Source organism: Lissotriton helveticus, chromosome 5_1, assembly GCF_964261635.1.
Source record: "Lissotriton helveticus chromosome 5_1, aLisHel1.1, whole genome shotgun sequence".
NCBI lineage: Eukaryota > Metazoa > Chordata > Amphibia > Caudata > Salamandridae > Lissotriton > Lissotriton helveticus.
This window is the reverse complement of record NC_136065.1, coordinates 704854707-704878860: the sequence shown is the minus strand read 5'-3', so window position 1 is coordinate 704878860 and position 24154 is coordinate 704854707. Positions and strand designations below refer to the sequence as shown.

Sequence of the window (24154 nt, the reverse complement as noted above, 5' to 3'; positions counted from 1 at the left end):
AACTTCAAACTTGAGGGGGTGAACTGTGGAAGCTGTAAGGGGGGGATGGCGGGGATATGTATGCTGAAATCAGATATGTGGCTGGTCATAGTGTGACATCACCGTGTGATCATGTATACATGGGGGACCGTCTGGGGCAGTTAAGGGTGGTCTTGGATCAGTGTATGGGGCCTACTGGGTTGGCTCGGGTAGGACGACCATCTTAGGTCCTTGGGCTCAGACTATTGTGTACTGCTGTTGGTCCGTTTGGGGATACGTGTGATGTCTGGGGCAGAGAGGCCTCAGGCGTTTCCGCTGGTGTAGTTTTGTGTTTAAATTGGTGTAATATCGGTACCCACTCCAGGGATATGGGGTGTTCCCTTCCCTTTCTCATCTCGCAACACCTCTTCTTCGGCTGCACCCAATTTTTGCACCGTAGGGGAGAGTATTGTTAGCACTGCTGGGAAGAGCAGTAGGATGGTTGGTCATTTTTGTTTTATATTTTGTTGGGGGGTTGGAAGAGAGCCGGATGCTTGTGGAGGGAGGTGAGTGGGGGACAGGGCACAATCTGTACACAAGGTGTGTACTATTTTGTTTCTGTAGTAGTTTAAGGGGGGGGGGGTAAGAGAGTGAGGTGAGGCCATGTTGTGCAATGTTCCCCAATGACTCCTCTACCCCTGTGCAGTTGATCCATGTGATCAGCTGAGCAGGAGAACAGAATCTGGAGGGAACATCATACAATTCTAGCTAACATGAAGTTTTTCAAAGTCATGGCTTCAAATGGCTTTATAGACATATTGACCTTTGCTCTCCTAGTTTATTTAATTATCACTCGGAACCCCTTGGTGGAACACAACCCCGTTATTTACAGCTACCCATCTATAATTTTATATGTACATGCCTCTCCTTTTTAAATATTAAGGGATTTTGGAGCATGACCAGTGGAGTTCAAGAGTCACTATCTGGAGGCTTGTCATAGGAAAAGTTGACCTTATTATCAAGTGATCTTTTAAGAGACTGTACAGAAATAGAGAAAGTGATCTTACCTTAGGCTCAAGTATTGGTTCAACTCTTTCATTAACTTCTTCCTCTTCTGAATCTGAATTTCCTGCCTTGATGTCCAATTGCTCAAATGCACTCTCCAACACTTGCAATCCATAATTGACAGCTTCTTGGACTTTGGGGATAAGTTCTGCTTCCTTTTGTTCACGTGTCTTTTCCTTTAAGAACAGTAATAATTTTTTTCAAGAAATACATACTATATCTTTCATAGGTTTAAAAAAAAAAAAAAAGCCCACCCCGTGCTCCCTTTTGACTCTGCCAAGTCACAGCCATGGCACCTTACGCGGGTTTTACCACCATCCAGTGCTCCCATGGGTCTAAACACCAATCAGTGCCACCCCATTTCTGACCCATACCCAGTATTTACAACCCATGATTCTATCATGCAAGCACCCACTTGAGTGATCCTCTTCATTCGCCTCCTTTAATACAATTTAACCGTGGTACAATGATTTCATTCACAGTTTTGTTTAAATTACACCCAACTAAACACTTTAGCTGCCTTGGAGACTAATTGCTAATAGTTTAAAAAAGGGACATGTAAGAAGTAGTACAGAGAGGGCTAGGTTTGGGTCAGCCCATCATTTTAGACACAGATTTCATACTTTCATTAGCCCAAACTGCCAAGCCAGGTCTTCCTTGGACCGGAAACAAGCATCTTGGGTCCGGATTGGGGTAACACCCCTCATCAGCCAGGCTAGCTTGTATCCAGTGGCAAAGTGAGCAAGAGACCCACATCTGGGCATACCCCAAGGACTTAGGACAAACAAAGCAAACAGAAGGAGATGATGGACAGAGCGCTGAAACTTTTCAGACACTCACCCCCAGTCACACATCTGGATTGAATTATTCATCCATCATTTTTTTATTTAAATCTCTTTTATTGGATTTTTTTGTTGTTAATACAAACATGATATAGTAAACCAATCATACATCGACACAATAGGATAGCAGCATTTCTGAGAGAATGGTTACATTGCATTTCAATATTCAACAAGGTATCAAGTGCTTAAGCATCACTTACATGTGCTTCTCCATATTAATAAATGCGCTGTGTATCTCTTAGTCGCCTCTCGCTGCCTCCGATTACAATGGACACCACTGCTATATAAATTCACATTGTAAGTGCAGCCCCCAGCTAAAAAAAAGTATCATTGGAATGCTATGCTTATAGGCGGTCTGTATTCTGGTATTGCTGCGTTGCGTAGTGATCTAATGATCTGCGGCGGTGTTTAGACCAAGAGATAACACGTTTCTTATATTATGCTAAGAAAGAGATATAAACTGAGAGAGAAAAACAAAAAAACATATATAAAATACTAAACGAACGCCGTCCAGTACATGCTGTACGTGGGTTGGGATTTATGCGTCGAGGTGTGTTAAAACCTGTGCTTGACTTGTGTTTGGATATGGATTGTAGAAGAGTTGTAACGTAGCAATTGCCCCTGGGGAGTCACGGGAATAACTGACTGTATAATCTGTATTGAGAGAAGAGGGCGTCTCGTTAGGGCGTTTATGGAGAGGGGGCATCTAGTGGCCCACAGCTCCATCAAAGTCTCTGGCTGGTTGTGGAGATGCAAGGCCATCTGTGTCTTCTGGATGCAAGAGCACTTTAAGGATGAAGTCCCAGGACTGCGCTTGTTGGATACTTGCGTAGTTCCGCAGTTTCCTCTCTATGTAATGTAGTGCTCTTAGTCTGCGCCCACACCGCAATTGATTTCACCCAGCTAACTAGTGTTGGGGGGCCGCCGTGTTTCCATCTCTTTGTGATTAGGCGCTTTGCCGTTATTAATCCCAAATACCTGAATCTGGAGGTCACTTTATTTTATTTTTGTCCGCTGACATAGTCCTAATATGCAAAGTTCCCATGTGTGCGGTATCGGCATCTTGGTGCACTTCGTTAATGCCTCCATAACTGCATGCCAATATGGCTGAAGTGAGGTGCAGGATCAGTGAGCCAGTTGGCACCTTGGGCAGAAAGAGGTAGTGGTATTGAAGTATTTATTCATTTTATCTGGGGAGAGGTGCGCCCTGAGCAGTATATATGTCTGTATGAGCTTAAATCTCGAACTACGTGGGATATACGTGGGGCCACTATCCACAGCCCATCTCTCACGGAGACTCGTCAGTGGTGTCAGTGTGTGTGTAAGGAGAGCATCTACCAACTAACGGACCATGTGCAAACCTTCTCCCATGACATGTAAGTATTGAAAGAGCTGATGCGTTTGTGGCTTGGCCGTCATATCTCCCCAGGCCATTGTCAAAGTCTGCATTATAGCGGCGTGTAGAAGGAATTGACCTGCAGGGATATTATTCTCTACAGCTAATGTTTCGAAAGTTAAAAGGGTGCCGTCTGCATATAGGTCCCCCACTGTTTCCAGCTCTGCTTCATGCCAAGCCATCAGTCCTGTTTCAGACACTTTCTCTCTGTCTCTAGGAGTTCCTACTAGTGGTATCAATGGGGCATAGGGGAGTGTGTAGTGAGTTAGCGGAAGGCTCCTTCGATAACACCTGTGAGCTAATTCTATATACATTTGAGGTGGGCGGGGGAGCCGAGTAATAGGGTGGAATAGATGATAGAGTTGAAATTGAGGCCACGGTGGAGATGCTATAGCAGTATCATCTAGATGTTTCCCACTCATCCACTTTGCTACCCACTGCATTTCAGACGCTAGGTAATAGAGCTCCATGTTTGGAACTGCTAGCCCGCCTTTGCTCGTTGGCGCATACATTTTCCATAATGACATTCTTGGCCTTCCTTTATTCCAAATTAAGTCTGGAAAAGTACTTTACAAGTTCCTAAGTATCTTGACCGGGACATATAGAGGGAGATTTGAAAAATAGTATACCAATCTTGGCAATATTATCATCTTAGTTAGGGTAATGCGGCCCATTACGCTCAATGGAAGGGTTTTCCATAAATGCACCTGCGTTTTAATGGCAGCGATGGCTCTTATTAGATTGCCATTGAGTACGTCAGTAGGGGATCTATATATGTAGATTCACAGATATTGACTCGTTTCTGGAGTGTGCTGAGTTTCGCACGTGCTTTATCACAAATATACTGTACATGTTACACAGTGTCATTCCAACTCAAGGTACAAATGAAATAGCGGAGATGCAGCAAAGGACATCTCTTCAAAGGTTGGTTGAGATTTGGTACGGGATCAAGCATTTCCTAAGGTAAATAGCCCATCCCTCTTCTTTCAAAATGAGAAGGTGCAAAAGAAACGTTTACCACTATACACTGTTGCAATTACTAAGAAGCATTATGGCATTTCTGCTGCACAGCTGCAGTTTGCTCATAGCAGTAACCACCTTCAAAGTGATGCATAGTGTACGGATTGAAAACAACATGGATTGCACATATTCATTAGTCAGCGAAAGCTGATGATTTCAATGCATTACGTTCATTACTACATAACAAATTATTGCTTGAGGTTTACATAATATGACCTAATATACACATATTGCTCATGTATTCAAACTTTCCCATAAATAGTTTATATGCAAAGTATCTTCTTATGCATATTTACGCATGACACTGTAAAAATTCCTGTTTGATTGTTCACCTGCTGCATCACGTACCACAAAGGCCACATTTGCCTTGTAGAAATAGAACAAATATAATGCCCTGTGCTTTCTCAGACTGAGACGCACAATTCTTTGATCCAAAGAGAGAGTTTAAGCAAGGACACTGACTGATAACTCAGCTGGGCTCTCAGACTGAACGTGGCCTTGCAAGCAAACAGGTATGCAATGGTGTATCCACCTCTCGTATCAGCAGATCTTCCAGGTGCTAATTCTAATTAGCAGAGGGGTGACTGTACTGGAGTCATTCTCACTGAACTGTATGTATTGTTATGGAGAGGAGCTTGTCCTGCACAAAATGGGGAATAGGAGTGAGTTTGACGGAACCTGCAGCCTGCGAGGACCCAGTGCAAAGAGCGCTGGGAGGCAGAGCGGGGAGCAAGAAGTACTCCCTGGGGGGAGAGTGAGGCACCCCAAGCAGATTGAGTGGGACATCAGATGAGGCAGTGGCAGAGCCCTTGAAAGCCCGCAACGGAGAGGACAAAGTTGCCCTTTCCCATCGCCCCCATTTATTTGTCCTGCTGCTATGCTTCGGGGTTTTGCAGCCATACTGGACTCTTCATTGATGTCGCGTGGGTAACAGGGGTCGCGCGGTTGAGCGGTGGCCCTTATCGTCTTACCGAGGCACTAGGCCCAGGCGGCTGTAGCGGAGTTTCTTGTGCACGATCAGTGACCGCCGAGGTGTGCCGGGCGGGCGGCCCGGTGGAGATTCCTAGGTGATACCCCAGTGAGGAACTAGTGAGCAACCCCAGGCCAGTGACATCTTGAAGGGTGGGTGGGGGCCCTTCCCGGGACCAGCACTGGGAGGCCCTCTCAGTGGGATTGGTCTGCCGTGTCGTGTAGGCCATATCATCAGGAGCAGAAACTACAGCCAATCAGGAGGTGCAGCCAGTCGCATCTGACTCTAGCACCAGATTGCTGCCCCTACCTCTTCTACCACTTGTTAGAAGAAAAAAGAGCTATTCGGAACTTAAGAATAAAGTCTGATGCTGGCTTGACCGTAATACTGGCTTTTCCATGTGGGAATATGATTTTGTTGGTGCAGAGGATCGGAAGGATAGGCCATTCATTTAAAAACACATGGTTGTAAACGCGCGGTTGTAAATTGAAGATACCCAAGAATGGCATTGTGGCTCATTCAATCTGCCTTTAGGCATGGTGCTGCAAGCTCAGCTATTAATATTGTTCCTTTAAGTTTTCTTGGTTTTTTTTTAACAGACCTAATTTGTATAGTGGAGGAAGGCCTCAACGGCAACAAGTGAATGCTGGGGAAGCTTTTTCGGTTCCAGCCCATAATAGATTCATGTCTTTATCAAACTTGGATGCCAACGATTAACTTCCTTCCACCCAGGTGGTGGGTTGGGTAATAGGCAGCACTGAGGATATGGACATGGGAGTAAAGTCTGCCACAGTCATCCCATTAGGGTTCAATAGACTTTCAAGACCCCGCCCCCCCCCCGCCCTCCGTGGAAGTACAATCAACTCATCTGAAGCCAAATACTTTGAATCCCTGGCTATCGAGGGTACCACTGTTTTCCAGGTCAGCACTTCTACTACTGCCTTAGTGAAAAAAGACAAACCTTTACTCTGGAATGTTGCAGGCCTAATGAGTAAGCTTTGTTGTCCTGATTGGGCTACCTTTGTGGACCAATTTGAAATGTGCACCTTCAGGAGAGGGCATCCATCTGGGGTTTGGCAACAAATATTAAAACTACTCTTGCATGTTCATCTAGAATGACTGATCTAGGTTCTCCCGATGTCCTGTGTGTTCATTTGAAGTTACCCATGGGGGTCTCCATATGGTTATACAATTTCTATTGTGGGAATAAAAGCCACAAGGCTAATTTAGCAGTTATTGACGTAATTAGCGGCCATTTGGCATCTCTCCCTCCCAATGTATTTAGAATGGTGCTGGGGGATTTTAATTGCTACTTTAAACCAATTGATTTTGGCCTTGGTTCCATTAGAGGAGAAGCAGACGAATTATGGGTGGTACCTGCCCTCACCTTACCACCAATCAAAAGGTGGTCAACTGCTGTTTTGCAGCTGAATGCTTTCGTTCTTGCTAATGGGTTAAGAGCATGCAATGGGAGAACTCAATCAGATAAGGAGGGGAGGGACAATCGGTAGGTGGGCTCAAGTCGAATAGACTACATATTGGTGTATATCAGGTTGTGGCCCCTAGTTGTCGATATTGAAGTGGTGCAGAGAAGGATAATGATCAGAATGCCTTGAATCTCACCCTCCACCCATTGGGACCCAATACCTCCTCGAGTGCTAACAAACCACTTGACAGGAGACTTACTCCCTCAAGTAATCGTCGTAGGCTGAGGTGGAGTGTTATTGCCTCAACCGGGATTATCCAGATGCATATCTAGGACGCTCTTGTCACTGCCTTGGATACAGTGCTATTGTTGATTCCTTGACACTTGCTGTATGGGATGATCTCGACACTATCCATAACACTATGGGGCAGATGTACGACCAGCAAAATTGTGACTCGCAAATTGCGACTCTTTTGCGAGTAGCAATGTCCAAGGTGCAATTTGCCATGTAGAACAGGGTGTTCAACACTGTTTGTGGCTCCGAATGGGGTCGCAAATTGAGAGGCTCATTAATAATAATGGGCCTCTCGTAATTTGCCCATAAAGCACTTTTTTTTTAAATGCAGCCTGTTTTTCTTAAAGGAAAACGGGATGCATTTAAAAAGAAACAAAATTACATTTTTGGTTTAATTTTTAAGGGCAAGTAGACAGTCACAAAGTGGAAGGGGTCCCCTGGGGATCCCTTCCAAATTGTGCAAATTTTGACTGCATTACCACCCTCTTGAAGAAGGTGGTAATTTGCGAGTGTTTTGCCACCGCAATTGCGGTTGCAAAACATTCATACATGGGGTTGCGGTCGCTTTTAGGCAGGGAACGCCCCTTCCTAATAGCCACTTCCAATTCATAAATAAGGAGTCACAGATAAATTGTGAATCGCTATTTAGGAATTGTACATGGCCCTGGGCCATTTTGCAGGCGCTAACGGGTGGTACACCCATTTGCGCATGCAAAGTATGGTCGTACATCTTGCCCTATGTTCCATTCACTAAAGTAGTTTATTATGGTGGAGTCCAGGTCCCTCCCTAGGAAGGCTAAAGTGGCTTCATGGTATTCTAAGGCATGTAGGGTAGCCCGGAGAGCTTTCTCAGATGCCATTAAGAGCGGCCAGAGGGATTTGATTAAAGAAGCAAGGGCCTCTTATAAAGCTATGCGAGCTCAGGCCAAGGAGAAGTATGAGATGGACAAATCGGAAGCCCTGTTGAAGGCAGTGAAAGATCATTGCCCATTTTGGCTGGCAGGTCTTTTGAATCAGCTGGCTGCTGAACTTTAGCATCTCTGCAACAGCATGGATTAACCACTTTTCAGGGCTGTATGCTGGTGGGGGGCATGGGTTTGTGGCAACGATTCACACTGATTGTACTAAGGGCCTCACTGTTAGGGTAGTAGAGAATGCTTGTGCAGAGAATAGCTCATATAAGGAGGTCCTTCCTGAACTGATTAGATGCAAATTTCCCCCTATTACTGTCAGGGGTTTACTAAAGCCATATATTAGGTCACTCCAGGAAGGGCGCCTGGCTTAGATAAGGTGCCTGGGGACTTGTTCATGGCAGACAAGGTAATTTGGGACCCTTACTGTGCTATGTATTTAAATTGTATATTGGAAGGCCTGCCTACTCCCCCCCACATGGACCAGGGTCGAGATTGTACCAATTTACAAGAAAGGCTCACGGTCCCTGCCTTCAAACTACCAGCCAATTAGCCTCATTACAGTTCCCAAAAGCTCTTTGGTTGCATATTGCTGGATAGGCTGAGTGAGTGGGTAGTGGGTCTCTTAACTCCTCTCCAAGCAGGGTTCAGATCAGGGACTAGCACCATTGACCAAGTATTTCGACTACAACTTATCTCTTGAAGTACGTTGTCCTGGGAGGTGGTCGCTTTATGTGCCATAGAAGGCCCATGGAAAGTTTTGATCAGCCTAGGTGCCCCAAAATACCTTGTTGATGTTATTAGGAGGCTGAATCAAACGAATCATCCGCAGGTTAGGTATGGCACACATGGACAGTTGTCAAATTAGATCCCAGTCACGAGGAGAGTAAGGCAGGTCTGCGACCTTGCCCCAACCTGTGTTTATTATACACCAATGATCTGGTAGTTAGAGAAGTGCACCCACGACAACCCAAACATAGCGGGCAGGAAGATCCCAGTCCTCCTGTTCGTAGAGGACACCCTACTGGTATCCAAGTCTCCTATGAGCATACAAAATCTTTAGGACAAGTTGGGTGTCTTCTGTGAACACAGAGGGCTTGAGATCAACCGTCAAATGACCAAGTATATGGTCTTTAATCCGAGCCACACAACCTGCCCAAACCCATCTTTTAACGGTGCTCCCTTTGAGAGTGTATGCACTTTTGAGTACCTGGCTCTTACTCTGATGGAGAGTTTTTGCTGGACTACACAGATCCAAATGAGCAGGTTGAAGCTAGAATATTATGCAAGAGGTATCAGGAGGGGTTTTAAGGGTTCCTGCTTTTGACCAAAATCCCCGGCCATACACACCTTCAACTTACAAGCTCTTGGTGGGTCATTATATGGGGGAGACTTTTGGAGACAAGAGAAGGCCTCCCACCTAGTACCCCACTCCTGCCACTACGGTAGGATCTTGGCCATAGTTCTATTGCTCACAAGGCTGCTCCTAGACCTTTGCTGTATTGGAGACGGCTGTGGGCCTCTGCGGATGTAGTCGTGTAAATGGTGGGACTGGAGGAGCTACTCAGGAATCCCAGAGTTTCAAGGTTCCCCTGGTTTGGGCATACAAAATCTTATCTGACAAAGCTAGGGTGTGAACATTTGTGGTCTAAGCAGGGAGCTATGACTCATGTGGCAACGGCTGTTCTCAAGGGTATTTACTGGAGGCACGTAGACGGAGAATTGAGTAGGAGCAGGAGTTTGGGTGCTCTGACTCTTGCTTTCTTGGAATTCAAAGATACCTTCCTTATAGAAGAATATATGTACTCCACTAAACTACCCCACCCCCCACCAATTGGCAAAATCCTTGTACATCAAATTACGTTTCGGGGCCTTACCATTGCGTACATTCGCCACTAAATGTGGGCAATTTGATACTGGGCCAGATATGACCTGCCCCTTTTGTCCCCAGACAAAGGAATGTATTAACCATTTGTTGTTCTTTTGTCAACGTTATCATGATTATAGGAAGAGGTGGATACCAGCACTCTGTCGTAACATGGGGATTAGGGACTTTAAGCTTGTTTCTAGAATTATCAGATCCAATACAGCGCTCTCTTGATTGTATTTGCTGTGTCCCACATTTTATTGGGAGTGTTTAGAACCAGAAAGGGCGGTGTAGGGCACTTGGACTCTTGTTGTTGGCAATGCAACCCATCGAAAACAGTCTAACTCCACCTTGTAAGTTAGTGGCTTCCATTTTAATGTGGTGTTTGACCTTCTATTGGACTCTGAAAGCATAAGATAATTGGCTGTAAACAAGTTTAGAATATTTTCATGATTATAAAGGTTTACAGATTATGCTGCTGCTTAGCAGCTGTTTATAAAAGGTCATTTATGATGTCTTAATTTTTTTTACGTTTTTGTTGATTTTAAGTTTTTTAGTGAATTGTATTCATGTGAACTTTTATGGCATGATTTGATGAATGAATATTCTATGGATTTGATTTAAATTTGCAGAGACGTGGTAGGAAATGGAATTATGGCAAATGCCATGTTACCCCTTGTAATATTATTCACATTCTGTTCACTCTGCATTGCCTCTGTAATTGGGATACTTGCTTCTATAATTCAGCAGATCCTCTTTCGTGGTCTGGCTTTTAATAAAATCCTTACAAAATATCACTAGTCAAGTTTTCTTGTGTGTGTGTTGTCTCCGGCGAAAGGGTAAGAAGGTCCCTGCAAGTATCTCTAGAGTCTCTAGTCGATTCCAGGTAATTTAGTGGAGAGATTCATGAGGCACGTGTTTCCCAGCTTCAAATGGTAAATTCACCTACCTGCATTACCTTGGGGCTAAGGGATATCTACTGGGCGCAACCATGAATTATTTGACAACACAGCATCCATACTTAGGGGTCGATTATGATGGCGGTGAATCCGCATCCTCCGGGCCGGTGGAAGCCACCGCCGGCCCGGAGGATGCGGATTCACCGCCGCGGTCACAGAGAACACCCACCGCCAGATTAGGATGGCGGTGGGACCAACGGCAGACGGCAGGTCCGTCCACCGCTGATCCGCGGGGTGTTGAGCGCTATTTGGTGGCGGTGTCTGCAAGACACCGTCAGCCAAATTAGGATGCGTGTTGAAACATGCTTTTCCGCCGTGGAAAAGCATGTGGAACTTTGCTTCAGGGGGCCCCTTGCGGGCCCCCAGGGTGAAGGGGGGGTGGGGGTGCACATGGGGGGTACCTATGGTACCCCCCTGCATTTACATGCACAAAGCGGCAGGCACCGCGCGGTGCCTGCTGCTTTGTGCATGTAAATGCAAATCATGCATTTTTAACCTTGCGGCGGGTGCTGCTTCAAGCAGAACCCACCGCAAGGTTAAAGATACGAGATGTGACCGCCAGGGTGGCGGTCACATCCTAATTGCAACGGAGGGACCACCACTGCCCCTGCGGACGGTCCCTCCACCTCGGGGGTGGCGGACGGACGCAGGTCCGTCCGCCATCCTAATAGGCCTCTTAGTTTGTGAAGATCCAGATCCAAGCTCGCTGTACTTCCAAAATGCATGTACAGAACACAGCATTAATTACAGGTAGCTACACACAAGGGAAACAACATTAGGTGTTAAATTATGTTGTTGATTCAAGGAAAGGTGATTACATTTAGAGAACACTTTTGTTTTATAGACCAGGTTTTCAAATACGATACTCATTGTTCATTTTGGCCCCATATGCAATTATGCCGAAAATTGGTATGAACAATCCAGGATGGATATCTATGGAAAAATATTTGTGTATTTGTTATCAATCGTCGCTCATGCTCCTACATGCCCTTTATGCTCCTCATTTTTTGCAGCAGTATAGAACTGTTGTGTACAGCCAATATTTTAAATGTTATATGCCATGTTATTCTCGTATTTTGCCATCTGAGTGTTTGTCAGGAGGACATACAGCATTGGTAGTTTCATGCTTCTAGAATGAATAGTTTGGTTATATAGCGGATTGTCAGTTAAGAAGACAAGAATATTTCTGCTGTTGCTCCATGTCCTTTTCTATATTCCATCTAATCTTGTTTCAAGGGTTGCGTCTGCGTTTATATGTAGGGACGAAAATGTCTCATGACTCATTTTGTATCAGCTTCTCATTCCTTCCAATTACCTTCTAAATGTAGCTATTGAACAATTAAAAATACAGTAGCCACACTGTGCTGCTCAACAGTCCCTTATCATTTGACATTTGCAATAGGTGGCACTGTTTAATTCAGTCTGTCTCTACTTCATCTCTAAATACATTACTGTAAAGCGTAATAGGGCTACAAAAAAGAAACATAGATTTATCTTCTGGACAAGCCCAGGCAAAGCCCGGGCCTAGGGTAGGCCCGTCTTCACCAGTCATAAACTGGAAAAGGCTGCTGGCTCTTCTGTTTTGATCCATAGTATGCTTGAACGGGTTGCTGGGATGGTAAGCAATGAAATTGAATTAACTGAACGCAGACACTTCCTTGAACAGGGGGCTTTGCAGCACCAAGTTCGGGACAAGAGGTCAACAAATAGCTGTAACATACCTGAGGCACAAGGTATTCATGTATCGAATCCAGTTGGTTTTGATAATGGCCATAAAACAATAAATCTAGAGGTGGCTGTAATTACATCTGGTACCCCTTTAACTTCAAAGCAGGTACCTATGGTAGCGCTTAAGAGGAAAAGGCCACCAGGAAAGAATGTGGGTGGCAAGAGGACACATCCCTCCCCTAGTAAAGGTCTTAAGAATCAATTGCCTTACAGGATCCAGCCACCAACTGTATCTCTGACGTAGGCTGTTGAATGCCAGACTAGAATCTTTTTGTCCACAGATTCTTTGGCTCTTGGAGCAATGTGCAAGAAGTGTGATAACATTTTGGAGGATAAATTGAAAGAGGTGATGGATCGCTTGGTCAGACTTGAAAGTTTAATGACCACTGCCCTGAATAAATACCTACTGGATCAACAAAAGCCCATAGGGAGCAATTTGCACGTGAGAGGTCGGCCAAAATTGTTGCGCACCGCCTACATAGATCAACAAGCTGGCCCTAGCAATTTACCATTGTCTTCTGAGGGGAATCTAAGGACATCTTACAATGCTGCACCCGGGGACATATCTTCAGATCAGCCTGGTGCTCGCCCTTAATCTGCAATCTGTCCTCTGGCCGGACCCACTACTGTACTGACTTCACAAGTTGAGGGCAGTTGTCTACTTGCCCCACGCTCTGATACCCTGAGTCTTCCCCCTGCTACCTGGCCTTATGTTTTAATATTGGCTGGGGTTCCGCTACTAAGATCAAGCAGCAAGAATCTTGGGATCAGCCATGTAACAAGGCTGCTGATTGGCTTTGTAAGCATAAGCATTTTACTGCCTGGGGCCAGAATTAAATAATAATGGCCAGGAGGGTAGGCTGGCTAGGGCATGTATACTTGACATTCTGAATACCAAGGAGCTCTTTTATCCAGAAACAGCTAAGATTGTTGACCTTTACCATTTTTTTTTTAGGGCCGTTCCCCAGGCCTAAGATCTCATATTATGAATACTACAGGCCATGTTCCATGTTTTAATATGTTTTTCACATCAAGTGATTTATGGGCTGTGGACTGAATTCTGGATACTGAGCCTGCGATTAGTCAACCTTCTTTTCATAAGAATTTCCCTAGAATAAATAAAATTCCTAACGCTCTTGATACCCTTGAACCCAAAAGTCAGGTGGAAGATTAATTCACCCACCCTCTGCCAATTTTGGGTATTAAGGGAAGGTCCAGCTTATTTCTTGGAATTTAGCAGGTTTAGCTGCAAAAATAGTTTGCCCAGATTGGCCTGAGTACATAGATCAGTTTGACTTTTGTTTATTTCAGGAGACATGGTCCCGGCAAACTCAGTTTCATGTAGGCTATGTACATTTTTCAAGAATTCTGTCATAGTAGGAAGGGGTAGGCCTTTTGGGGGCGGTACAGTTTGGGCAAGGACAACAGTGATAGGCATATTGCGAGAGGTTGAGGTGGACTCGCCAGACCTTGTGTGAGCCTCTAGGTCCCCCAGGGGAAAACCTACTTATATATAATGTGTATTGTAGATCTGAGGGGAGCAATAAGGAACCAATTGTTCTCGAACAACTGAATACTTACTTATCCTTACAGCCACCTAATGTTAGGGAAATTGCGAGGGTGATTTTAATAGGCAATTTCAGCCGTTGAGCTCTGAAATTTCATCGTTTATGGCTGAAGAAGATGCTTTATGGTCAGTTCCGCGCCTTGAGATCCCTTCAATAAAGAAATAGACCTCGACTGCAAGTACAATCCACGCCATTATTTTAAACGAGGGGCTGACAGCATGTAATAGCAGAACTAGTTCTGACTGGTCATGTTATGTTATGTTATATGAGTATTTATTACGCGCACAACTACTCTTGAGTATCCTGGCGCGGAGCATAACCACAACGAAGTCAGAAAACACATAGCAGAACAAAACAATTCTAATAGGCTTTATTAAAAAGGTGGGTTTTGAGAAGTTTTTTAAAGCTGCTAAAGTCTCTGGTATCCCTGAGAGTGAATGGAAGGGAGTTCCAGAGAGTGGCCGCTTTGACCGCAAATGATTGACCGCCCAATCTAGTTCGCCGGAAGCGGGGGATTGTTAGCCGGCGTTGGGAGGCTGACCTAAGATGCCGACTAGGGACATGGAATCTCACTCTTTTCCTGAGATAGGCGGGGCCAGTATCATGAAGGGCTCGATGCGTAAGAACCAGAGCCTTAAATTGAATTCTTTGGGCCACCGGCAACCAATGGAGAGAGTCAGGGGCCCACTTGTTTAATCGTCAAAATTCAAACAGTTCAAATGATTACATTCTCTTGGATATCAAGCTATGGTCATACCTTGTGCATATGCACGTAATGCAACAACATCATAGTGATCACAATGCCCTGGCCCTTAAACTCAATTTAAACTTAAAGAACCAAACTGTTTACTTCAAGAAGCCAATGGACAGGAGATTGAGGATCACTAGTAATAAGTGAAGGGTCAAATGGTGCAATGTTGAGACCTCGCAAGAGGACATAAGCCGAATCTTTTCTCTGTTGGTAGAAGGGATGAAGGAGATTGCAGGCCTCCTTTCAGGAGAGGGCTTGGAAAGATCACTGGGTGTAATATCGGAGATTCATATAGAATTGTTTTCGAAATTAAGTAGCTCATTACTCAAGTCTGTATGTGTAGAAAGGAGACTTGACCTCTGTAGTTGATAATGCCACATGCCCGGGGACATATAACCCAGATCCAGAGTGAGGAGGAGAGTACTTCAGAAGTGCCTTCCCTGGCGGGTATCCTTAATAAGCAGGGAATCTCGGTCCAGGAAATGTGCTTTGTCATACAGGGTATTGTACCTAACAAAGCCCCGGGCTTAGACAAATTCCTGAGGAGGCATTTTGGAGGTAGGTTGATATTTCGGGTGCTTATCTTTCACCATTTTTATAGCCTTCTTCAAAGGGGCCCCCTTGCCCCATACCTGAGCTGGGGCTGAAATTGTTCCTATGCACAAGACAGGCCCTCGTGATGTACCTGCCAACTATAGACCCATAAGTTTGATCAACAGCTCGCAAAAGCTGTTTTGGAGGATCATACTTGGCTGCCGAAAGAAATGGTTGGATAGGAAGACAGGATTTATATTTTGACACCCCTTCATAAGGGTTTTGGTGAGGCAATGAGCATGATTGATCAATTGTTCCGCCTCCTGAAGGTGTCCTGGAAGGTGTTCACCTTGTGCGTTGATCGCCTGTACGTCTTGTTTGTTGACCTCCGTTCCACCATTGATTTCGTCTTCAGGCCAACATTGTGGTGGGTACTTCAAGAACTAGGGTTACCAAGCTATCTGCTGAATATTATTGTGAGGCTGCACATGAATAATTATGCACAGGTGAGTGGGGACCAGGCTGGTGAGATTACTGAGCCATTCTCTGTAAAAAAAGGGGGTAAGACGGGGCTGCGTACTTGCCCCAATGACCTTCTCTCTATATAAAAACATATGGACTTTTTGGGGCAGAATGAAAACAATGCTCCAAGGTTAGCAGACATTAAAATCCCTGCTCTCATGTTTGCAGATCATACCCTTTTATTGTCTAAATCTCCCATGGGTTTATAAAAGCTCCCGGAATGGTTTGAATATTTTTGTAAGGTTCGGGGCATTGAAATTAATGTAGGGTAAAACTAAGTATATGACATTAAAAACGGTATTAATAGGAACTTCCCTAGAAAGGGTACATAGCTTCACACATTTGGGTGTTACGTTAACTGAATGCCTGGGATGGCAGGCACATGTTACCCACCGCATTCTGAAGTTGGAGCAAGCTACGGGGTATATTTAAGATAGCACGCAGTATGCAATTTTGACCAGTCCACCCAGCCCTACAAGTATACCTATTGCAAGCCCTAGGGGCGACATCCTATGGCGCAGAGCTCTGGGGTCCCCTGGAAACATCTTTGCTTGAGTTAGTGGAAAATCAGTTTATTCGACAATTGGTAGGTGTTACGATAAATATCCCTTTACTCCTCCTCAGACTTGACCTTGGGTTGAGAGTATTTTCAGATAAAATTAGTTTGCACCCTATCCTGTACTGGAGGAGGATCTGGGCTACCTCGGAGCTCCAACAGTATCGGGTAGGTTTAGCAGAGATACTTAATATTATGGGCTCCTGTAAAAATACCATGGGTTCAAAATAATAAAATACTCTGAGAGAAACTGGCCTTGCATCTATGTGGACCGCTCCCAATGAGGATGAGGGAATATCCAAGAACACTATCAAAAAAGCCTCTTGGCAGTATAAAGACCTTGCAATACGAACCCAGGATAGTCGAGGGCCTGTGACTGAAGCAAAGTTTTGTGATCCATCTGACAAGCACTCCACTGCAGATGCACTGATGTGATACGATGTGCAATGTATATCTAGTTCATGAATACTGCTATTTGGCTGCTCTTCCCAATTCCCTTTTTACCTCCTTTTGCACATTACAATTTAACTAAAGTTTGCAATAAGATGAGCTGGATTGAATTTTGCATGTATTTATGGAATTTTAATCTATTTATGTTTTAAACTGTTTTATAGGCTTTTATTGCCTATGTGACGAAATAAAGAACTTTTGAATTGTACTGAATAAGTGGATACCTACAATAATAAAATAGCATATTCTTCTCGGTGAGTTAGAGAAGTCAGGATGAGTTCAACTAGCATAATTAAAACTAAGGGCCTGAATATGGAATATGGACCGGCAAATCCACAGTGGAAGGTGGCAAACCGCCGTATTAGGACTTTGGTGGTCAGACACCCATTGGACCGATGCTACCCCAGGCATCGGTGATTCCTGGCAGTCTTGCAGCGGTCTGAGGCCACAATATGCTGGTGCTGCAGCTCTGCCAAGCATATTATGAGTTTCCTCACTGCCCTCCTTTTTATGGCGGTGAGCCCGCCATGAAAAGAGTGGCAGTGAGGTAACTACTGTGGCCTACTGGGCCCCTGCATGGGGGTGCATGCAGGGAGGGCACATAATGTGCTACAATGTCTTTCTGCACCCCCAATTCCTGCATGGGATGGAATTTACAGTCCATGCCATGCTGGAACGCACTGTGGCGGTCCCACGGCAATACCTTTCTAAGACTCTCCAATGAGCCTTTAAAAAGGCAGTGCCATGGGTCAGGCGCTGCAGGACAGCCTGCCCGGATTACTTGTAATCTGATGGGAGGTTGGCGGTGTTGTGCCGATCAACTCCCACACCGCCATACTTAAATCTTTCTAATGACACAAACATTTAAAATGCTATCTGGACCCCTCACTTCATTGGTTCTACCAAGTAAACGTACTATAAAAAAATAAAAACTGAGTGAGTACAAGATTAGAGAGGTATATGAAGAAAGTAAAATTAAATGTAATCCAGCCAGTCCATGCAATGTTTGGAACTATTTTTGTGCTAATTGCTGAGCATGTTAGATAATTCCTCTACAGAGACTAAATGTCAACCACGATAATAATAGAAAATACTGACACATTCTTCATAAAGGTTATCAAAATGATAACATTATGTTCCTTAAGCTATTATGCATACCGAGCTTGCATGGGTTCCACCCTTGCTAATAAACCATACTTTGATCTGAGCAGAATTGCAAGCAGCATTGCACTGGCTAAAGTTCAATTCCTAGCCAAATGCTAGAAAAATCGTGCATATGGAAAAGCTGGGATTTTCCCAAAGAAGAACTATCTCAGGGTTATTTGTAAGTCGGCTACTGTCCAACTGGAGGCATGGAACTGACACCGTTGATGTCAATGAATACCTCAGCAGAAGAAGACAGACGTTGCAGTATTTGTAATGCCTGACCTGTTTGCTTGCTTTGACACCATCAAATATGATTTCATTACAAGACCGGAGGCTACATTATGCATTATCCTTTAATAGCAACTCAACACAGCCGCACTACATCTTAAAATATAAAGTTCTAGAGTTAACAACACTGAACAAAGGATGTATCCAGGAGATGATCTGCCTCTTTTAAAAGCGGCTCGCCAGCAGATAAGTCACTACTACGTGCTCTCCTTCATTTTAAGCTTTAGACTTGTACTTTTAATTCCTATGTAACTATGTCGTGTTGATTTTAATATATTATGCAGCTTTTATTAACCTGTACCTTCTTGCCTATGTTGTTCTGACTTTATGCCTATTTTGATCACTATCCAGTGACCTTATGCCGTTTCTTTCCTTTCCTTCAGCCCCCTAACACTGTGCCTAAACACAGTCTTCGTCCGTGGGTGGCGCTGGCTTCCCCCATCCCACCCTTCCTCCCAATGGACTTCCAATTTATGGTTGTCCACCTCCCTTTACCCCCTCCAAGCGTGCGACCGCGCTGCCTTTTTTACCGATATTTTCGGCTTTCCCCTTCATCGGCCTTGCTTTCTTCCGCTTGAGACGCGCCTTAAATGTCCGTTTCGGTCACGGAGGTGCGCTTGCGATTAGAGGAAGGAACGTTGTCCCGCATCCATTTCCTCGCTTTCGCTTCAAAGGAAAGCACATTAGCAACACCCGCGTTGCGTGCCTCCTCTCCTAAGCGACTTGCCTTTCCTCCGGCGGCTGAGCTCGAGCACTCCTCGGTAATTTGTCAGTTGCTCTGCTTCAGCCGCCGGAGACACTCTACCATTGCGCTTTTTTCACCGATTCCTTCCCTATAACATTCTAAACACATCTTTTTATATTAAACACGCCTTTTTAGCCAATAATACTGTTAAGCCTTTAACCACTAATTTTAATAAGGACTTAAATGAGTTTACTAGTTCCCCAATAGATACTATAGTAATACCCCAACTTCCCTTATCCCTTCATGCTAATTAGAATTCTATAACCTACCCACCCTTACCTTATATAAAAAAAAAGTGGTAGTTTCAGATTCTGAACCCTAAAAAAAGAAGAAAAAAAAAAGAGGAGAAAGAGAGAAGTTTTTTATTACCTTACCTTTTAATATCTTTTCATCCCCTCTGAACTCTTACTACACCATGTCTGACATGGATTCTGATGACGCCACTGCTAGCTCACCTGCCCCTATTGACGATTCACTTAAAAAATTCCTGCAACAGGAAATTAAGTCATGTATGATGTCCTCTCTCAGAGAAGTCATGCTCTCTAAAAGACCGTGTGATCCCCAGGATCTCCCCTTACACGGTAAGAGACACAGAAAGACCAATCATTGCGAAAGCACTACAGGCCCTAGCGCCTTTCATAGTACAGGAGGTCCTAGCACCTCACTTTGGATGGGAGGCCACCGCGCCCCACTTGAACCTGATGTCCCTCGGGACACTCCCTTGACCGGTGCCCATGGCGGCACAAATATGTACGGTGTCCCTCGCGGCACACTTTCGAATAGTGCTAACCAAAAAAATAAGAATATTGGTCTTGACTCCTCTTCCTCCTCCTTTGATGACAACTCCTCCAAAGACCCTTCAGACGAATTCGTCTTTGGCCTGGATGAGGTCCAACATGATCTTAACTCCCAATCTGATCCGGAACCTACCTCAAAAAATATTATTTTGAACCCTATTGGAGAAGAGATGTTTTCTCCCCTAAACATCTCCCACCCTAATAGTTCAAAATGGTTCCCACAGGATCATGTTTCCAAATTTGTCACACGCTGGTTGAGAAACCTTTTGGATAGAAACACTAGAAACACAATGAGATCTGAATCCCCCAGACCTACCATTGATGAGAGGGTCTGTCAAACTCCAAACTTGGATCCAAACCGTATCAAATTCCTATTTAAATTAGGGTGAGATCCCAGAAAAGGATTGGAGAGAGCCCTTAAAGGCTGCCAAGACCGCCTTTTAGACGTCTTAGGACCCCTTGTTAGAATCCTGGATATGGCCGAACAATCCCACCTCTCCTCTACCCCCTTGAATGTTGATCTCATTAGAGGATGGAGCCAAAGGGCCATCGTTCTCCTTTGCAACGCTAATTCAAGTTTGAACGTTGAAAGGGGGAGGTCCACTCTAAACAAAATCAACCCCAAATTAGGTGACATGGCGGAGAAGGAACCCTCCCAGAACCCCATGGGCCTTCTTTTCGGAGAGGATATAATAAAGGAGATTCGTAAATATGTATCCACCTTCACTGCTCTTGATAGAGCTCAAAATAACCTGAGACAGGTATTCAACACCAACCTTTTTGGTCAGACCGGTAGAAGGGGTCGCTCTTCCGGCCGAGGCAACCAACGACCCTATTCGTCCTTCAGAGGAACAGGAAGGGGCTTCTACCCCCCCAGACAACCCTTCTTCCCCCAAAGAGGAAGAGGTCCAAGAAACTGTGGCTCGAGAGGTCGGGGTACTCCCAACACCTCCAATTCTACAAGTAAGTACTACTCCTTCTTCTTTTTTCCCTCCCATAGTAGGGGGCAGACAAACAGTTTTATCACGTTTGGGATTCAATTACCCAAGATCCAGTGGTTTTAGAAAGCGTCATGGGCTTCAAGATAGACTTCCTACAGATTCCCCTCCAATCACGCTTACCCCAGCTCTTCGTCCTTTCAGAAGATCAAGAAAAGATCGTGGAGGAAGAAATTATTTCTATGATCAAAAAAGACGCAATAGTGGAAGTTCCCTGGTCCGATGCAAGATTCATAAGCACACTGTTTCTTGTTCAGAAAAAGGACAAAGGTTGGAGACCTGTAATAAACCTTCGAGAAGTCAACAAATTTCTGGTTTATCGTCACTTCAAAATGGAAGGTATCCACCTCCTGAGGGATTTCCTTCTCGAAGGAAATTGGATGGTCAAGTTAGACCTGAAGGGCGCCTACTTCACCATCCCTATGTACAAGGAACATCAACCTTTCCTTCAATTTGCTTGGAAAGAACGTCTTTACCAGTTCCAAGCTCTTCCCTTCGGCCTCTCTTCTGCCCCTTGGTGTTTTACCAAGATCATGAAGTGTGTCGTTACTATCCTAAGAGAGAGACGTATCCGCCTCATCATTTACCTGGACGATATTCTTATCATGTCCCAATCCCGTTCAGACCTCCTAAGAGATCTAGAAACTTCCATGAACTTAATAGAGAGCCTAGGGTTCATCATCAACAGAGAGAAATCCATTCTCTCTCCCTGCAGAATTATAGAATTCCTCGGTTTCACCCTAGACACCTTGAAATGTCTTCTCCTTCTTCCTGCCAAGAAGATTGCCAAGATCCGGAAGGAGATCAGGTCCGTCTTGAAACAAGAGTCTTTAACTCTCCGCGAACTAGCCAGACTTCTTGGGCTCCTTTCTTCTTCCATCCAGGCTATTTTTCCCGTCCCTCTGAACTACCGCGCGCTTCAGAGAATAAAGAGAAAAGCCCTCAATTCAGGTCTGTGGTAAGGGGATCTTGTGTCTCTGGATCCAGATGCGAGAGCAGAGCTCTTTTGGTGGCTGGAGAACTTAGACGCCTGGAACGGCAAAGCTATCTTTGGCTCATCCCCGGATTTTGTCCTAGAATCAGATGCCAGTCTTCATGGCTGGGGTGCTCGTTTGGAAGACCAGAACACCGGTGGGGTCTGGACCCTGTCGGAATCTTCTCAACACATAAATTTTCTGGAATTGACAGCTGGTTTATACGCTCTTATGAGCTTCAAAAACTCCATCCAAGGGAGGTCCGTTGTTCTGAAAATGGACAACGTTTCCGCTGTGGCCTATATCAATCGCCTTGGAGGGACGAGATCTGCAGACCTCTCCAATCTTGCCAGGAAACTTTGGATGTTCTGTCTGGAACACAAAATTTCTCTCAGAGCGGAATATCTTCCCGGGAAATCGAACATTTCTGCAGATTGGAATTCAAGATTCCTTATAGACTTCTCGGACTGGAAACTCAATGTGAACGTCTTCAATTCCCTCTTCCACTTTTGGGGTCCCATAGACGTGGATTTGTTTGCCAGCAGGCTTACCTTCCAACTTCCCAACTACTTCAGTTGGATGCCAGACCCGGGCGCTCTTGCTGTGAACGCGTTTCTCCAACCTTGGTCTCACTTCCTGGGTTATGCCTTCCCTCCTTTCGCCATGATTCAGAGGGTCCTTCAGAAAGTCAGATCGGAACAATGCCTTCTGATCCTAATAACTCCCTTTTGGCGGTCCCAAGCTTGGTTCCCGACAGCCCTGGAACTAGCATGCGACATTCCCTTTCTGATCCCAGCCTCTCCAGGCCTGGTCTCAAACGCAGACGGGGAAGATCATCTTCTTATTCTCGAGGGGAATTTGAACCTTCTTCCCTGGAAAGTGTCAGGCAATCTAACGAGCTGTCTGGACTTTCGTCGACAGCTCTCTCTCTTCTCGGAGAATCTTGGGCACCTGGAACACACCTTAGATATAACAACATTTGGAAGAAATGGTTTCATTGGTGCCTGGAAAGGAGTCTGGATCCCGTGGAGACTCCTGTCGTGAATATCGTAAATTTTCTGGTCGAACAATTTGACAGAGGCCTTTCCTATCGTTCTATTAATTGCTTTAGATCCGCAATATCTGCGGGTCATTCTCCTATCAACGGTAAATCGGTAGGTAAAAATCCTATCATTTGTAGAGTCCTCAAGAGTATAAGGCTAAGAAGACCCCCTAGACCTAAATATCAGACCCTTTGGGATGTCAAGTGTATTTTAGACCTTTTTTGTTCTTGGCCAGATAATTCTTCCCTTAATAGAAAGTTTCTCTCCTTTAAACTCGCCACACTCTTATGTTTAGTCTCCTGTAGGAGAGTATCTGACATCAGAAGCTTAGACATTTCAAATAGATGTTATGATATTTTTGGTGTCAAGTTTGAATTACTAAGAAGAACTAAAACCATGTCAGATTTTATCTTTTATCCTCGTTTTGACAGTTTGCCTAAACTTTGTGTGGTTGCTTGTATGAAAGAATATGACGCTAGGATGTCTCTCCTACGCCCTGATGATGCAAATCAACTTTTAGTTTCTTTTGTGAAACCTTTTAAACTTGTTTCTTCCACCTCCATAGCTAGATGGGTTAAATCTACCATGAAACTTGCTGGTATCGACCTCTCTAAGTTTCAAGCACATTCTATTAGAGGAGCTATGGCCAGTAAATCCTTCTGGTCAGGTGGTAAGTTAGATGATATCCTGAAAGCTGCTGACTGGTCAAATGCTAATACCTTTGCTCGTCATTATTGCAAGCCTATCGAGCATATGTCTGATGTTGTTCTTCGAGGCTACGAACATGCATAATGTAGCCTCCGGTCTTGTAATGAAATTGCGATTCTCCTATTAACATGACCAGAGAATCTGGATTTCATTAAAGACACGGAGGCTGACATTATCCCTCCCTCCTCCCTTTTACAACTTTTGGGATGTCTTTTATGAACGTATTACATCTTTGATATATTGTTCATGATATTATTGATTGCTTCAATTGTTTTTAATCTGTTATTATGCCTATGTGATGAGATAGCTCTTTAGGCTCTTGGTTCTTAATCATTTCTTTCTTTCAGGCAATTCCGTTTAACCGTCTGGCCTTTGACTTGCTGAAGTTTCTTCCATGATGTTTTCAAGCTCTACCTGGATCTCTCAGTCTATGAAGTTCTTTCCTGTTACCCGGATCTCTCAGTTTTTGAAGTTCTTTCCTGCTGCGATTCTTTTAAAAGAGGCAGATCATCTCCTGGATACATCCTTTGTTCAGTGTTGTTAACTCTAGAACTTTATCCTTTATGATGTAGTGCGGCTGTGTTGAGTTGCTATTAAAGGATAATGCATAATGTCAGCCTCCGTGTCTTTAATGAAA

The 24154-nt window shown here is 44.5% G+C and overlaps 1 protein-coding gene across 3 annotated transcripts in view; it reads right to left on the bottom strand.

Annotated features, from left to right (window-relative positions):
* The window catches only part of LOC144754851 (WASH complex subunit 2-like), a 770229-nt gene that overhangs the window by 674844 nt on the left and 71231 nt on the right, over positions 1-24154 (bottom strand). For all 3 annotated transcript variants that reach the window (XM_078643106.1, XM_078643107.1, XM_078643108.1), the window contains exon 4: positions 1026-1199. In XM_078643106.1, coding sequence (XP_078499232.1) covers positions 1026-1199 — 174 coding nt within the window. The remainder of the gene's footprint in view (positions 1-1025; positions 1200-24154) is intronic.